This window comes from Ictalurus furcatus, chromosome 26 (assembly GCF_023375685.1).
Source record: "Ictalurus furcatus strain D&B chromosome 26, Billie_1.0, whole genome shotgun sequence".
NCBI lineage: Eukaryota > Metazoa > Chordata > Actinopteri > Siluriformes > Ictaluridae > Ictalurus > Ictalurus furcatus.
Window position 1 is genome coordinate 11,373,387 of NC_071280.1, and position 18,554 is coordinate 11,391,940.

Consider the following 18,554-nt stretch of genomic DNA (forward strand, 5'->3'; position numbering starts at 1 on the left):
GCTTCTTCATTATTCTATGAAGTGCAACCCTGCTTTTTGAACATTTATGGGCTTGTAATTAACTTGCAATTAGTTAGGAGGTGAAAAAAGAAGGCTCAAGCTTCTAAGATACATGCATATTCATCTGTAAATATGTTTGCCTGTTAAATTAAGGGTCAGAAAAGTAGTGAAAGACAGACAGAAAACAAGATATGTGACAATGAGAGACAGTGAGAGATATACAGCAAAAGCTCAATGTACTAAAAGAACTTGTTTTGTTTAGTTAATACTTTTTCTGCACAAGCATAATGTACGAATACAGTGTATGAATTTGTGGCTTTTCAGTATTTAAGTGCAGAATTATGAAGTAGGCAGTCCTAATCATGGGTAAAGCTTGCGTAAACGTTGCCATCGCCAATCATTAAAACTATGCCCTCATGCTTTATATTTTTTTGCCTTTTTAATTCATAATATTCTGGGTGCTCAATACAATAATGGTGTTTTGTTTGGTATCATGCAAACATTTAATATATGTATAGTATAAAATGTACGTACAACTTAATGCTTTGAGCTGGATGTACAGTCAGGATATTATCATGTTGCTATGTAAATAACACAAGTTAATGCATAATTTCATATAACCATTTTAAAAATGATTTCAGCCATGTTTTATCCTCACAGAATATTCCCTCCAAACTTTAAATATGACTGATCCAATTTTTATGTAAATACAACTTTACCCATAATTATCCATAATCATTTCCACTCAAATTAGCATTCGCTTTGATGCTGTATGACACAGATTTGTTGGGAAGTCATTCCGGATGCTCAAATTTACATCCATTTCTACACAACTTTAATGAATAAGGGCCAATTTGAAGACTGGTCACTGGTTCCTATAAGACAGTAATTCAAACTAGTTAAATCTGTATGATGGCCTTATTGAGCTTGACTGTGAGTGTGGTTGAGTACTCAGAGGATGGGATGATGCTTTTAAAGTTATTTTTATAATGCATTAGTGGGTTCTATTGTTATACAACACTAAGTGCTCTTCATTGCACGAAATATACAGCCCTGTAAAGTGAAATAAAGAGAGGATTAGTTAGGGAAGCAATCAAGAGGCCAAGGGTAACTCTCAACATGATGATACCACCACCATGCTTTACTTGGTGGATGCTGCTCTCTGGGTGATGCACAGTAGAAAGGTTTATGGGGGCCTGAATGCTTCTGCAAGACAATGTAGTTATATCATTAACTCTGTACTCTGTAATATTAGGTACTAATGTTCAATATGTACAACAAATGTAGCTCAAATCTCAAATTAAAATTGAAAAAGATTAAAAAGAGAGAAAATGGGATCTTCAATATTAGGAGGTTTAAAATGCAAAAATCTTTTGATAAAACTAGACATCTTGTTTTGGGGAAAAAATCCACATCAAGCTGTATACCACAGTGTGCTAAATGTACATCTACAGTTGAAGAGATGAAGCCACACTAAGCCTCATGTTATGTATAAATTTGTGTATTCACTTTAGAAGACATCCTCCCCTACACTACACATCTGAAGTATGTGTACATATCATTTCAATTAGCTCTTTAATGTTCATCTTGCCCTAGACTAATCTGAGGCTTCTTTATATTTGGCATGTAGGGTGTACGAGCTGTTCTCTTTGCTGTAGAATGAGTGTCTTCTCACCCCTCTTTAATATACTCTGCTTTTTAAAGCCTGGCTTCCTTTAGTGAATGCCATTGGCATTGCCATGGCAACTGAAGAGCGGGCAGTTGTCATAGTGCTGCTCTTCAGTAGGTCTGTTAATTGTGCACCCTAATCCAATACTCATAACACAGCGCACGTGCGCAGACACACATACACACAAATAAACACACAGACAAACAAAGTTGGCGTTCCACCTGCTAGACCACCCAGCAACAAGTTTTTTACCCGCCTAAACCTCGACAGTTCCACTTCTCACTCTCATAGGCTAAAATCATTGTAATCCTTTTCATTTTTTCCTTTGATATCACCCCAAGGAAATGCATAGTATTGTGCTGTTATGTGACTGTTATGTGATTACCAAGCGTGAGCTTGTGTTTGGTTTGAAAAAAAAAAATGTGCTAAAATGGAGTACAATCTGTTAACACAGGTTTCTGTATTTCTGTGTTTCTGTATATGTATATACAGTGTGAACAATTGTCTTTATTGTTTAACCTTTTGATCTTTTGTTCAAAACATTCACATAAATACTCTGCTCTCAATGATATCAAACAATAACTAACAAAACACAGGTTTATCAAAATAAATATATCTTTGTTTGTTTTATAAGTGTGCAACAATTATTGACACCCTTTTATTCAATACTTTGTACTACCCCCCTTTGCCAAAAGCTCTGAGTCTTCTCCTATAATGCCTGATGAGGTTGGAGAATACATGGCAAGGGATCTGAGACCATTCCTCCATACAGAATGTCTCTAGATCCTTCAAATTTCGAGGTCCATGCTGGTGGATTCTCCTTTTCAGTTCACCACACAGGGTTTCTATGATTTTCAAGACAGGGTACTGGGATGGCCATGGCAGGACATTGATTTTGTGGTCAGTAAACCATTTTTGTGTTGATTTTGATGTTTGATGTATGCTTTGGATCATTGTCCTGCTGGAAGATCCAGCCATGGCCCATTTTAAGCCTTCTGGCAGATGCATTCAGGTTTTCATTTAATGTCTGGTGATATTTGAGTCCATGATGCCATGTATCCTAACAACATGTCCAGGTCCTCTGGCAGAAAAACAGCCCCAAAACATTAAAGAGCCACCACCATATTTAACCATGGGCGTGAGGTACTTTTCCATATGGCTACCTCTCAGTGTGCGCCACCTCTGGTGTTTATTGCCAAAAAGCTCTATTTTGGTTTCATCTGACCATAGAACCCGATCCCATGTGAAGTTCCAGTAGTGTCTAGCAAACTGAAGATGCTTGAGTTGTTTTTAATTAGAGTAGAGGCTTTTCTCTTGATGTAGGTGACTTCGGATTCTAGTGCTGGAGACTTTTCAGACCCAAGACACAACTAACTTCTGCAATTCTCCAGCTGTGATCCTTGGAGATTTTTTGGCCACTCGAACCATCCTCTTCACAGAGCATTGAGACAATATAGATGCACATCAAATTCCAGGTTCATTTATAATATTTCCAGTTGACTGCAACTTCTTAATTATTGCCCTGAGGGTGGAAATGGGCATTTTCAATGCTTGTGCTATTTTCTTACAGCCACTTCCCATTTTGTGATGCTCAACAACCTTTGGCCGCACATCACAGCTATATTCCTGGGTCTTAACCATTGTTATGAATGACTAATGGAATTTGGCCTATGTGTTACCCATATTTATACCCCTGTGAAACAGGAAGTCATGTTTGAACAATTTCCTGTTCCTAGTCACCCATGTGTACTAAAAAATGTAAAATGTCAATGGTGTCACGTAAAGCAGAGAAGAGATTCCAGTTCCCACAGTTCCCAGCAGCCACTGCACCTCACTGCATCACAGTTACATGACTACCTGCACCTGAATCACATTCTTGTTAATGAGCACTCATGTGTATATAGCCACAGTTTGCATTGCACTCTTTGTCTTACATTTGTCGTTCTTTGCCATGTTATGGTCTTGCTTGTTTTTCGTTTCTTTATTCTTGTACCTTGCCACAAGTTCCATAGTTCTTGTTTTGTTTTGAACTTCATTAAAAGTAAAATTTGCACTTGCATCCGTCTCCACCTTCAATCATGACACATGGAAATCCACTTCAAGTATATTTTTCTCATATGAATTCATAGGGGTGGCAATAATTGTTGCACATTTATATTTAACAAAGGTTTTGTTTTGTTTTGTTTTTTGATAAACATATGTTGTGTTTGCAATTTTTTGATATCCATGAGAGCAGAGTATTTTTGTGATATTTTTTTAACAATTGCTGTGGTTTAAGAGGAATAAAACACTTTGGGAAGTGCTCTTATTAGAATATAATCAGTTTCAAGATGGTAACTGCATCGCATGCACATCCTTAGGTGCTTTATTCCTTACATCATGCAAATCCCTCTTTAATATACCTACTCATTCTCAAAGCAACCACACCATCCAGGTATAAAAACTTTTTTTTTTTTTTTTTTTTTTTTTCAGTATTTTGCCATTTTTGTTCAAACTCCTGCAGCTTCCATTCAGGATTTCATGTGTGCAAATTAAAAAATTTGCATAAAACTAGGTACATACAGTGCCTCTCAGTCCTCTTTCTTTCCCTTTCATAAAGTTTTGACTCTTGGAGTCAGCCACAAGAACGTCACAGCATGCACACAGGGACAGGGTAATAGGATGCATAATTTCCTCCTGCTTATATTGAGCTCGAGGAGACAGGCAATAACCATGCAGGCAAAGTTCTAGCCCTCTCCTTTATTATTTATCCCCACGCGTTTAGGCGCTGTAACTCAGTGCCCAGCAAAAGTAGCATCGATGGTGTGGGGGACCAACACACACACACACACACACACACACACACACACAAGAAAACTCCAGACACAAGATTTAGAGTTCAAGATTAAACCCAGGAGTGAGCTGCAACTGTGAATGGGAATTATATGCTAAAGATTTATAGCTTTATAGTCAAGAGAGAGAGTAATTAATTAAGTTACTATGAACAATATGAAGTGTATGGAAATATGCATGCTTGGGAATGCACTTGTTTCTTGTCAGTGCAAATAAGAGATACAGGAAATGTAACAGCAACAAAAATCACCATTTTGTATTTTTTATTATATACTTGTCAGCCTCAGATCAAAATGCCCTCAACATGAGCTCTGTAATACAAATGTGTACAGTAGTTTAAAAATAGCCTTTTATTTTTATTAAGGAAAATAAAGTGAAGGAAATATTCACTGTTAAACCAAATCTCAGACAAAATTTATACATTCTAACAAGCATTTTGCTGTTTCGATTCAAACAAATGAGAACATGAGAGTGGCCACTGATATCATCCCTTAACATTATCTAATTAACTTCATACAGCTAGGTTTGTTTGAATAATTACAAAATGATAATTGTGTACTAAGTATGGAAGAAAATTCAACACATGTTGAATTGCACAAAAAATTGCATTGCATTAACAGTTATTTCCTATTAATGCATTGTATTTTCAGGACTTGCATTTTTTGGCAGCTGCATGTCAACATGGTTATACATTTAAGTTGTGAATATTTCAACTGGAAACATTTTACACACAATTTCATTATTCAAAATTCAATAATCAATATTCACCTTCCAAAGCTAATTTCCAAAATATTCAGTTTATTTAAAAATACCTCCTAAACCTATAACAATCTAAAATGTGTACAGGACATCATCCACATCTGTTACAAATGCATTAAATATGAACATGCTTCTCAACAATAAATAAATAAAGAAAGAAAAAAAGAAAGAAAGAAAGAAAGAAAGATTAAAAATGCTTTTATCTGTATCTCTTTTCTTTTCTCTCTCCCTCTCTTCTCTCGTTTAGCGGTGGTAAGCATCGACTGTGTACAAGCTGCTCAGCTTGTGTATAACTTATTTAATGCCCCCATACACAAAGACTCCTTTGAAGAGACACAAATAAAGTAGGAGAGGTTCAAAAAGATGTTAAAGCATAGTAAAAAATGGCTGTGAAAATCTTGGCCTGTCATAAACATCTGCAAAAATTTCACACCAAAAGGTTTTGCGATTTCACAAGTATGTACGTTTTGCTACACTCACACCCATTTTGATAGGGCGTTAACAAATAGTGACAGCCTATGCTACTATTCACAGAGCTTTCAGGTGTAAATTGCAATGCCTTTCATCACTGTTACTATGGCGTCTAAAGAACACTATTCCTGTGAGGATGCCTGAAAACCAAACCCCATTTCAGTTGTCCCCAAAAAAACATGAAGAAATGAAAAATATCATGGTATTTCGGTCTCGAATGCACATCTTGTCCCACTTTGAACTGGACAACTGCAATGCCTCATTTGTTTCAGCAAGTGGATGGAAAACTCTATTCAGAAGTAGAAAAATCCAGGGATGTAATCAAATATGAATACATTATATGAAATGAACAGATAATATATTCTTATAGACACTTGTATTTTTGTTGTTGTTGCTCTTTTAAAAAAAATTGCCATAAATGTTCACAGGGCAACTGGTTGCAACTGTTGGTGTGTATCAAGATTCAGCATCATTCAGTTTTGTTGGATTCTTTAGAACTGGGTTGAAAAACTTTTTATTAATTCCATCCTTCCATTTTCCATACTGTTTATCCTACACAGGGTCGCGGGGGAGCCTGGAGCCTATCCCAGGAAACTCAGGGCACAAGATGTCCATCCATATGGTTGTGCCGACTCATCACAGGGAACAATCTCACACACATTCACACACTATAGACAATTTGGAAATGCCAATCAACCTACAACGCATGTCTTTGGACTGAGGGAGGAAACTGAAGTACCCAGAGGAAACCCCCAAAGTATGGGGAGAACATGCAAACTCCCTGCATACAGGGCCCAACCCTGGAGGTGTGAGGCAAACGAGCTAGCCAATAAGCCACCGTGCCCCCGAGGAGTAAAAAAAACAACAACAACAACAAAAACAAACAGGGCATTTATAATGGAAGCAATTCATCAGCTATGCAAGCAAAATATTTATTGGGGTCAGCCAACAGCAAGCTGTGGCTCCAATCCAACCATCGATCCTAGATTATTTGGCTTGCCAATTAAAGTTCTCCCTTGTATGCAAAATACAAAATTATAACTCCATTCCAGACTTGCAATGTCAATTACTTTGATGTGAAAACCAGTGTTGAATATTGCTACAACCAGCGATCTCTGGGGTCCAAGCAGTCTTTGTAAATCGCATCTCAAGTGGCCAGTTCATGGCAGGTTACATAGAGCAATATATAGTATTTCACAATGGTGTGACGCACCTCAATGCTTTTCAAGCATATGTTCTGAATCCCACCACCCACTACGCTGTGCACAGGGAGTGATCTACTGCCATTAGAATAGTTTTTACTAGTCTGATTAATTAGCAGACAGCAATCTTTTCAGAATCAGGAAAATCTAGGTATATGATAACACTGACAAAATTGAGTGTGACAAATTAGGCTAGGCAGTATGATGACATAGTATCGATACTGTGATAAATTATGTCACAATACACTTTTCTGATATATCTTCATTATCACAAAAGCTTTTTCAAAAAAAACAAACAACTCATAACAAGAAAAAACAATAAGGCAGGATGCAAACGCACAAAGGATTTTACACTCATTTGAAAAAATAAGTATACCAAATGGAAATTATTGTTGTTGTTTTTTTTGTTTGTTTTTTTTATACATATTTTGACAAGCAAACACTGGATAATTTTTGAAATAGTGCCAAAAAATGACATTTTACAAAAATTAAACTCATATTGGCATTCAGGTGTTCAAGATTGGGTGCTAGTGATTAGAACCTACTTAACCTGCAGGACTGGCCGTCCCAGCAAATTTAGCCCAAGAGCACACCATCTGATGCAAAAAGAAGTCTCCAAGCACCCCAAATGGTAAATGGTCTGCACTTATACAGTGCCTTTTAACCTTAGCGGTTCTGCAAATCACTTTACACTGTTTCTCATTCACCCATTCACACACACGCATACACCAATGGCAGCAGAGATGCCATAGAAGGTGCTAGCCTGCCATCGGGAGCAAATTGGGGTTCAGTGTCTTGCCGAAAGACATTTTGGCATGTGGATCGAACCACCAACCCTGCGATTAGTGGACAAAATTTCATCACAGGATCTGCTAGTAAGTCTTGCAACTTTGTGTCAAAGTGCATGCTTCTACAATCAGAAAGAGATTGCACAAATTTTACCTGCATGGGAAGTGTGCCAGGCAAAAGTCTTTGCTGTCTAAAAAGAACATCAAGACTACAATTTGCCAACGAGCATACAGGCAAAGACCAGGCCTTTTGGAATAATGTGCTCTGGATAGACGAATCAAAGATAGAGTTGTTTGGCCACAGTAACAGCAAACACATTTGGTGCTGACCAAAGGCATCTTTTCAGGAGAAGCACCTCATACCAACTGTGAAGCACGGTGGTGAAAATGTTATGGTTTGGGGTTGCTTTGCTGCCTCAGGGACTGCACAGCTTGCATTCATTTATTCAACTACAAATTCTGCATCATATCAAAAGTGCTTGAAGATAATGTGAGGCCATCTGTCCAAAAGTTGAAGTTGAACTGAAAGTGGACTTTTCAACAGGATAATGATCCTAAGCACGCTAGCAAATCCAGCAAGGAATGGCTCAAAAAGAGGAAATGGAGGGTTAGGGAATCACCCAGTCAAAGCCCGGATTTGAATCCCATTGAAATGTTGTGGGGAGATATGAAACAGGCAGTACATGCAAGAAAGCTCTCAAACAACTTGCAACTGAAAGAATATTTCATGCAAGAGTGGTCAAAAATTCCAGCAAGCCAATGTCAGGGACTGGTGGACAATTATGCAAAATGCCTGCAAGAAGTTATTTGTGGTAAAGAGGGCAATACTAGTTTCTGAGGCCAAGAGTGTACTTACTTTTTCCACAGAAGAATATCATATTTATTGATATTTCTGTTGAATAAAATATTTAAAAATATTTTTCAACATGGTTTTGTTCAAATATATCAACTTCATTAACAGGCACTGTTTCAAAGATGATCAAATATTTGCTTGTCCAAATATGTCAAAAAAGCCAACAATTTCCGTGGGGTGTACTTATTTTTTCACATAATACTGGGAAAATGCACACAATATTTCTAGGATAGCTAGAAAGAAGAAACACAGCATGACCAGGAACACAAACCTGAAATACACAAACTGCAATACTGAAACTGTGTCACAGGTGACGTACAATAGACTGAACTAACAAAAAACAATGAACAGGGGAGGAGAAAAATAAAGACCCTTTGTTTTGTCTTGGAGGGTACTTTTGTTTTGTTTGCTGGATTTTTTTTGTTGTTGTTTGTCTTTTGGTTTGGTCTGCTGTGTTTTCCTTAGTCTGTATTAATACAATTTATTATTTAAATAGTTTGCATTTTGTTGTTACATTACTTTTTAACCTGGTCAGTCGAGAATTTAGACACAGTTCTGAACATCACATTGTACAGAGAGCAAGAGAACAGGTTTAGGTCAATAGAAATTAAGGAGAATCAAATGTGACACTCTGTTATATCAATGTCATTAACACAAAGGAACTATGTTCTTTGTTAATATGCTTCCAGGAGAATCAGTCACAGTAATGAGGACACCTAGATTCGTGAATATTGCCTCATCAAATCCTTCATCCAGTGGAAGCTTTTCTTCTTTTAAAACATATGAGTTATACATAATGTTGCCTGCCGGGAAAGAGTAATGTTAGAGAGAATGAAAAACCGTACATGAAATGTCACAGAAAATGAAAGAAAATGGTTTTGCCTTGAATACAAGTGAGTGATGAAATGTGCCCATTTCACATCACTCTGTCATTTTCACCAAAAAAAAGTCTGAAGCCCACGAATCCCCCAATGATATTCCTAGTTTCTCTTGTCCAAAAGAAAATATGAAACCTCACAAGCAGCTCAGAAGCACAGTGAGCTGAAAGTGATCTCTGCACACAGACATTTCCTTGGCACCATCACGGAAACAACCTCAGCCAAGATACCAGCGGCCCAGGGCAACTTGGAGATAAATCCTCGGTGCGTGGCATCAGGCCACACGCTACTACTAACATGCAGAGGAAAGCAAAAGGGGGCCGGGAAGTGAATTTGTAAACACTAATTAGTAAGAATGGGGTAGAGCGATGTTTTTGAGTGAGTAAATAATTAATGACGTCCCTCTGCTTTTCTGGTGAGTCAGAGTTTATTCAATGTTTAACAAATACAGTTTTAAATAATCCAACAAATTATGACTGATATATAAGACTGCCAAACTCAGTGTTGCAACAGACCTTAGTAGAATTTAAGTTGAGTTTAAGAGATAGGGCTAGTCTCTGTTATTCTACTAGGTGGCAAAATAGAGCCAGCTGAAAATTTCACACTATAACCATGTCTCTTTCAAAAAGAACAAATTTAAGGGACTCATCCAGCCATCCATTTTTTATAACCCTTATCCTACACAGGGTTGCGGGGAGCCTGGACCCTGGAGCCTAATCCAGGGGACTCAGGGTTGGGGACACCCTGGACAGGGTGTCAACACCTAACAGGCCACAATTGCACACACACTCACACACTATGGACGATTTGGAAATGCAAAACAGCCTACAGTGCATGTCTTTGGACTGGGGGAGGAAACCAGAGTACCAGAAGGAAACCCCCAAAACACGGAGAGAACATGCAAACTCCATGCACACAGGGCAGAGGCAGGAATCAAACCCCAACCCTGGAGGTGCGAGGCAAATGTGCTAACCACTAAGCCACTGTGCCCCCTAGGGGATTCATACTTATGTTTTATTTGTAAAAAATTTTGTAAACTACATTTAACTTTCCTCCATTTCAGTATCATTTTGTGTAAATTCATTATATAAAATCACAATTCAAGTGGGGCAATAATTATGCAAGACATTGGATAACTGCTAAAACCATTCGGAAAATGTCTCTTTTTGGTAATGACTTGCAGTCTGTACATCAGTTTTGTAGGGGAAATGTGTTCAATCCATTTGTTCCTGTGGAATGTACCTTTCAGATGAATGCAGAATAATGAACACATTTTAGAGGACCTCTCTAGTAAAATGATTTTTTAAATCCACTTGACATTTCCCTTTAAGGACACTTTTTTTGGAACCCTTGAGGAACCTGCCTGGTAGTGTGCAATTTGCCAACCTTACTGACCCAAAAGTAGTTCAATTTGTTCAACAATGTCACATATAAAACATTAGACTATTTTAACCCTCCACTGCATGAATTACTACATTTGCATCAAAACAATGTTTTTATTGATTTTTATTACTTTAATTAGTTGAAGTAATAAAAATATATAAAAGCATTTCTGGGAAAAATAAGTAGTTAGTAAATTGTTGCCATATGGCAACAATGTGTAATGGCGGAAAGTATAATATAGTCAAAAATAACAAAACATTTAAAATTGGAGATAGATTAATTGTTGCCATATGGCACCACCATGTAATAAAGGGTTAAAGGTAAGCTTTAGGTTCAGTTAATATTTGTTGTCTTTTTTTTCATGACTGGAAAAACCTTGTGTTTAAGGAGACAAACCTGAGGCTGCTTACGCTGCTCTGAATGTTAAATTCAATTCAATTGTATTTGTGTAACACTTAAAATAATGGACATTGTCACAAAGCAGCTTTACATAAATATATAAATTCAGGATATACATTTTAAGTATAAGGTTATCCCTAATGAGCAAGCCAGAGAAAAAAACAAGAAAAGGCCAAAAAAACAAGGCAAGAAAAAACTCCCTAAGATGATATGAGGAAGAAACCTTGAGAGGGACCAGACTCAAAAGGGAACCCATCCTCATCTGGGTGACACCGGATAGTGCAATTATAAATAATTCCCTTCTATAACTGTGTACTACATGGTCAAAAAGTGCAATTGTATAACCTGGAAATTCATTATAGTTTTTACAAGAAGTCAATTTTGTTTACAAACCGTTAAACCACATTTATCAACCATTCACTGATGGAGATTTGAGTGCAAAACTGTTCATGGCAATTACAGTCCAGAAGCTATCATACAGTAGCAGTTGTACTCCTAAGCCTACATCTACACTGAGACTTGAAGGGCTTCAAAGAAAGCCCTGAAGTGCATGACCTTTTGGAAGTACAAGAATGACCAATGTCTCTGTGAAGTGAATCTGCATTAAGCTCCATTTAAGTGTGCCGGTGCACCTCCTAGCGTTTTATACAAATCAGTAGCTTTGATTTTCTCACTGAATGTGTGGCATCAAACCATTACACGTTTTTTTTTTTTTTAAACAAAGCAGAACCGTCAGAATATGAATACATTTGATAAGCTTCTCTGTCTGTGTCATTCTTTCCACTTTCCTGGCTTGCCCTCCAGTGAGTTCTAAACTAACTAAAGAGTGTACATAAGACCAGCGCTCGGCGATAATGACACAGAACAGGAGCGAGGTAATGGCTGTCACTTCACATCCATCAGAACGACTGAAGCTGAAATATTGCTCATAAGCTGTCAAGATCATGGGATGCCAGAGGGCTTTAGTTAGTTGTAGTCCACACAAGTAACAGTGAAGGTAGTGAAGGAGAGAAAAAAAAGTGGACGAAGCAACAGCAATAGAATATAGCAGGATCTCAGAAAGGGCAAATGACACAAAGCAAAAGAAGACCAAAACAGAGCCATGTTGACAAGAGAAGAAATTAGGAGAAAACACGGTGGCCATATTGCTCTGGAGAATGAATCATAGTGAACTGAACACCTCTATGTATTCCTGCAAAAGATGTTGATGAATAAAAATCAGTCAGACCATGGCCAGCAAAGTTTCATAATAGATGCTCCAGGGCTCAAGATACTGAAAATATACAGGCAGGAAAAAAAAAATCAGGCATTAAGCTGTCCCAAAAGCGTCATGCCGGCTGCAAAACGACGTCCTAAAGACAAGCTTAATCTAGACAGAGCCAGGATGCAGTGGTGATTTATGGTAGATCCCTGACTTTGAGGGCTTGAGGTTGGATAAGAGGATAATAACAAATTACGGAGTGTAGTTGATAAGGCTAAGCCATTGGAAGGACTTGCGACATTTACAGGGGAAAAAATACTTAATTGAGGTTGACTCATTTCACATCATGGAACGGCTGTTTTTAAGTAGACAAAAGTCAGCAGGGGTGGCTATTAATGGACTAGCAGGGATAAGCCCCTTCGTCTTTAAAACATAAAAAGACATCAAGTGTCACAACAAAAAGCATTTGCCCTATTGTCTGGAGATAATGAGAAATCCTGAAGTTGCCTCAGCTATCATTGCACCCAGGAGCCAAGAAAACAAAATTGTATTCTTTCTCCCCAGTCACAGTGACACTAGCCTATCACATGCGTCTCTGAGCTGATGTAGGCAGAAAGAGGAGGATAGCGCTTTACTCCGAGTGTGTTGCACCTCCCCATGACGCCGCATGAGATGTTGGAAATGATGCATTTGTTGACATGGGGAAGCATTCTGTAGCCATTACCCTCCATGGTTGGTAGCAAATGTATGATAGGAGATCTAATCAGTGGGTGGGAATGGGCCAAGACTACAGTAAATTAGGGAGAAAATCTGGATTAAATAAAAAAGACATCATTATAAGTTTTCACATTTGCTATCAGATTATTTACTGTTAACAAATGTGAATTATATTGGATTTTTGTGGAAGCAAGTGCAACAGCACCACCACTGTTTATAAAAATTTACACAAAATGGTATGAAGAAGAGAGGCTGGGACTGATTTCTTTTTAGCTCAGACTGTACAGTAGATTCATGCAGTCTATCAGAGACAGTTGTGTCAGGTGATTACATAAGGTAAATCTGTTTTCCATGTTCATATTCAGAGCATGGAATGAACCCAGCACAGCACTGAATTGAGACACAATAATAAAAAACACTAATAATAATAAATGATGAATATGGCTGCCTTGTCATGAAATCAATAAGACCTTTGGATATAATGAATTGCTCAATGCTAATATTTTCATTATTGAGCTATTGATAGATATTAGATTTTACCCTCCCATACATTATCACAAACAGCTGTCACTGCAATATTAAAGAACTGACTTACACAGATGATTACACTGGCACCTCCGGGGTTGGGGGATCAAATCCTGCCCATGCACTGTGTGCATGGAGTTTGCATGTTCTCCCTGTTCTTCAGGGGTTTCCTCTGGTTACTCTCGTTTCCTCCATCAGTCCAAAAACATGCATTGTAGGCTGATTGGCATTTCCAAATTGTCCGTAGTGTGTGAATGGGTGTGTGAATGTGTGTGTGATTGTGCCCTGTGATGGGTTATCACCACATCCAGGGTGTCCCACGGCTTGTGCCCCGAGTTCCCTGGGATAGGCTACATGCTCCCCTGAGACCCCTTGTAGGATAACTGGTATGGATGGATGGAAGGACATGAAAACTGTCAATTTGACCTGACAGAGATCATGCTCAGGAAGCAGAGGACTGAATTTAGCACAGATTAAGAATATGTATCTAAAATGTAGTTAAACTGATTTTGTTATTTCACCAAAAGCTAAGGCATGCTCAGGCATCAACTCCCATGACTATATAAATCCTGACCATCTAAAAGCTATTATAAAACATAAACCTATAACATTTCTAGCGATGTTCTCCTCAAGTGTCTGAATCAACATTGAAGCATTCATTACATAATGATGTAAGCCACGAAGCCCAGATGACTTGTAGACCATTAATACAGAAAAACAGCAATATCAGCCAAAAACTTTGATAATCATGATACAGTCAGTATTAATGCCCTTAACACACGTTTTGTTTCACAGTCGCTTGATAGTGACGCTTTGGTGACAGTGGCAGGTCAGAAAATAAGCCCCAAAACATGCTTTTATTTCCCTTCACTACTGCAGACTGCTGTTAATTAAATGACATACTGCAGAGTTACCTAGTATTCATTACACTGGCTGTCATCTTTCCTGGGTATATTTTTCTCTGCCATGATGGGATAAGGATTCGGGGAAGTGGGTGGGGGTGTAGCAGTGGATTAATGTAATCACTTTTTTGACGCTAGTCATTATTCTCCATGAAGCGTCAGGATTATTTAGCTAAAACACTGAAAAAATGGGTAGCCTTTATCATTAATTTTACCTTGGGTTAGAAGCTGAGGGGTGGGTGGTATGATATAATAGCAATATCATGATTAATTACCGTAGGCTATGTCAACATAGCATGGTATCATGATATCTTTTTTAAAATATATCCATCCATCCATTTTCTATACCGCTTATCTTTCAGGGTCATGGAGAACCTAAAGCCTGTACCAGGGAGCATCAAGCACAAGGAGGGGTACACCCTGGACAGGGTGCTAATCCATCGCAGGGCACAATCACATACACATTCACACACCCATTCATACGCTACGGACACTTTGGACATGCCAATAAGCCTACCATGCATGTCTTTGGACTGGGGAGGAAACCAAAGTACCCAGGGGAAACCCCTGCAGCACGGGGGAAACATGCAAACTCCACACACACAGGGCAGCAGTGGGAATCGAACCCCCAACCCTGGCAGTGTGAGGCGAATGTGCTAACCACTAAACTTTGTCTTTAACCAATTAACTTCAACATTGTAAAATGTTACATTTTTACAGTTTTAATTTTCCCCAACATTTCAGTAATACATTGGAAAAAATTTTTTTTAAATAAATAAGTAATTTTTTATATAAAACAGAAAATTATTTTTGTAGACATAAACATTTTTTCAAATGCCACACTACTGTTTGGCTGTCAGCTTCTGAATAAAAAAACATAGAAACCCGCACAGAATTTGCAATGGTTTTAATGATTATAATGGGAATTGTATTGGTTTTAATGGAAACTGTGATGGTCCCTGTTGGTCTCTACTGGTAATTTGTTCACTTCTATTGGTGGATGCCTAGTGGATACCATTAAGGACCAATAATGGTGATGGTTTTGATGGTTAGCTGATGATTTGAAATGGTGTTTATAGTGGAAACCATTAGAATTTCTGTCATGGTTTCTATCGTTTTGGGGTTTTGTTTAGTTTTTTTGGCAGGGGGGTTCCAGCAGGATATTACTGTGTAACATCTTTGGGGGTTATGATATGATGTTTGTTATCATATTGCCCACCCCTAGGTAGCAATGAAATAACTTGCCCAATTTCAAGACTATCGAACTAATCACTTTATGTGGACCGTCAACCATGTAAGTCATATAAGTGAAGTAGTTTTTATTATAGAAATGCTAATGTATAGTGTTAGAACAACTGCTTTGATATAAACCGGTTCTTTGTCTTGCAACCAGCACTGCTGTCAGAGCTGCTGTTATAGAAAATTAATTAACACCTTCTGACCAATATTCCAATCCTGACTTTGTCGAAGTCAATAACTGCACAAATAGTACAGCCCTTCCCTATAGTGTTCATTTAAAAAACCATGCCCATGAAACACATGCACCAGGCTAGAAATGATATTACAAAATTATCACCCACTTATTCAAAATAAGCTTGATGGAAGATTTAACTGTAGAGCCTGTTAATGTGATGATGTCGATGTTCCACAGCTGAAAACATCTGCGTGCACATTTTGTACGAGTTTGTACAAACCATCAGACATATATGCACAGGGAAGAAATGTGGGGTGATAATAAGTGATGTCACTGGTTATATGAGTAGCGTCCATTCATTACATCAAGCACAACTATGTTTTTTTTTTTACTCCTAATTTAGGAGGAATCAGAGATTTGGATGTGTCCAACATGAAGAGGACACTCAAAGGTCCTGTAATAGACACTAATATCTAATATACTGTCTTTAAGAGAGAGAGAGAGAGAGAGAGAGAGAGAGAGAGAGCGAGAGAGAGAGAGAACAGACTACGGGAAGAATAAACTGGCTCACAGACCGAATGTTTGGAGGCCATCTCAAGGGTTAACACTGCTATATGTAAAAACAACTCACACTGAACTACCACCACCATGTTGTTGTTGTTGTGGGGTGTTTTTTTTTTTTATAAAAACAAAATGAGAGAATTTTTTTTCTGAGAGTTCTCTCAGGATTTGTCTGTGAGCATCTTCTAAAAAACAAAAAAAGCAAGCCCTGTCTGTGTGTGTGTGTGTGTGTGTGTGTGTGGCTATTCCTATTTAGCTCTCCATACCACCTTTCGGAGCTCCAAAGCAAGTACAGTTCTCCTCATCCGTTTCATTTTCACTTTTTTTCCCATTGACTATCCAGATCCCCTTCCAGCTTCGAAACAATCAGGCTGAAGGATTGCTGAATTATTCAAGGCTCATACTATGAAATTAGGAATGCTCACACCACGAAGCACCAGCCACCATCCCATACATCAAAGATATGCAAAAGAACAAAACCTGGAGTGAGTATGGCAGCACAACTATAATCCGCTATTATATACATACATGCATACATACATATTTATTTATATATATATATATATATATATGTGTGTGTGTGTGTGTGTGTGTGTGTGTGTGTGTATATACATATATATATATATATATATATATATATATATATATATATATATATATATATATATATACACACACACACAGAGAGAGAGAGAGAGAGAGAGAGAGAGAGAGAGAGCGCCTGATCTATATCCTGCCACTTTGTTCAGGATATCAGGATGATGTCAGAGGCTTCCAGTTGATTTAAACCAAATCAATGATCATATGGCAACGAGCATCACAGCTGGGATTTTATAAGTCTTAAAAGTGTTTACAGGCCGTTAGTTCACAAGCGCACACAAGTGATTGAAGGAGCAACACCACGCACCTGCTGCAGAAGTCTGAGGAACTCATAGAGTAGGAAGGTACACTCTTAGAAAAAAGGGGTTAAGGGTTCTTAGTCTTCTGAAGGGTTCTACTTGGAACGCTTTTCATTAAGGGTTCCCACAACCTACATTTTGAACCTCAAGTGTACAGTGAATGGATGCATCAGACTTACGCTGCTGTTTTGTCCGGTCCAGTAAACGACAGCGTGGTTGTGAGCGGAGTCTCCAGCCAGGGCGAAAGTGCTACTGCTCACTTTGGGTTCCTCCGACCTGGAAGTGGCCACTTTTCCCTCGTCTCGGTTGCGTCGCAGATTCTGTCCATCCACAAACAGCAGAGCATCTGAGGACTCTGCGGAATCTCCGCTCCGCGCGCTTGCGCCAAATTCATCCAGTTGCGCCGCGCTCCTTTTGCGTCTCCGTAACGCACCGTCTTTTTTACACACTTTCTCATATTCCCGCTGTCCCCCCAGTGTAGTTTGCTTGGGCAGTGTTTTTTCACCGGAGCCAGGTTCGAGTGAGCGCGTCGCCACTTCCACTTCTCTCGAGTTTGGAACGCCGCTCGCGCTCGCGTCTTTCCCCAACTCATGAACTCCTTCCAGAACCGGTTGCAATCTCGTGCGTGCGAAATTGAGAAGTGATTTCCCAGCCGCTGTGGGAATGATGATGCGTGCATTGTTTTGGACGTTCCCAATTTTTACAAGCGCTGGGGACGGGCACGAGGCGCAAGTTACCTCCGCTCTGGCACAAAGATGCAAAGAGCAAACAAGCCAAGTGCACAGAGTCAAGTACATGCCAGATAACGAGTCCATGGTCAAACCAGAGCTTGGAATGCCGAATTTCCTTGCCTTGGATCCGTGTGTAGAGTGGATGCTCAGCGCGCGCTCCCTCCTGGTTTTTTAGGCAAGTGCTCTTCAGCTAAACTGTTCACGTTCGGCTATCTGATGAAGTATAGGCAGCAAGCACAGAGGGGAGGAGCTGAACACTGGCCAGAGAGAGAGAGAGAGCGAGAGCGAGAGAGAGAGAGAGAGACTTCTTTTGCTATTATATTTTTGGGGTTTTTTCTTCCTTTTCCCACGTTCAAGTGTTTTGTTTTGT

At 38.8% G+C, this 18,554-nt stretch overlaps 1 protein-coding gene across 1 annotated transcript in view; it reads right to left on the minus strand.

The window, feature by feature from the left end:
* Positions 1-18,351, minus strand: part of sorcs3a (sortilin related VPS10 domain containing receptor 3a) — a 297,150-nt gene extending 278,799 nt beyond the window's left edge. Inside the window, exon 1 of the mRNA XM_053615676.1 lies at positions 17,633-18,351. Coding sequence (XP_053471651.1) covers positions 17,633-18,268 — 636 coding nt within the window. The 5' untranslated portion in view covers positions 18,269-18,351. The remainder of the gene's footprint in view (positions 1-17,632) is intronic.
* Positions 18,352-18,554: the final 203 nt, after the last annotated feature.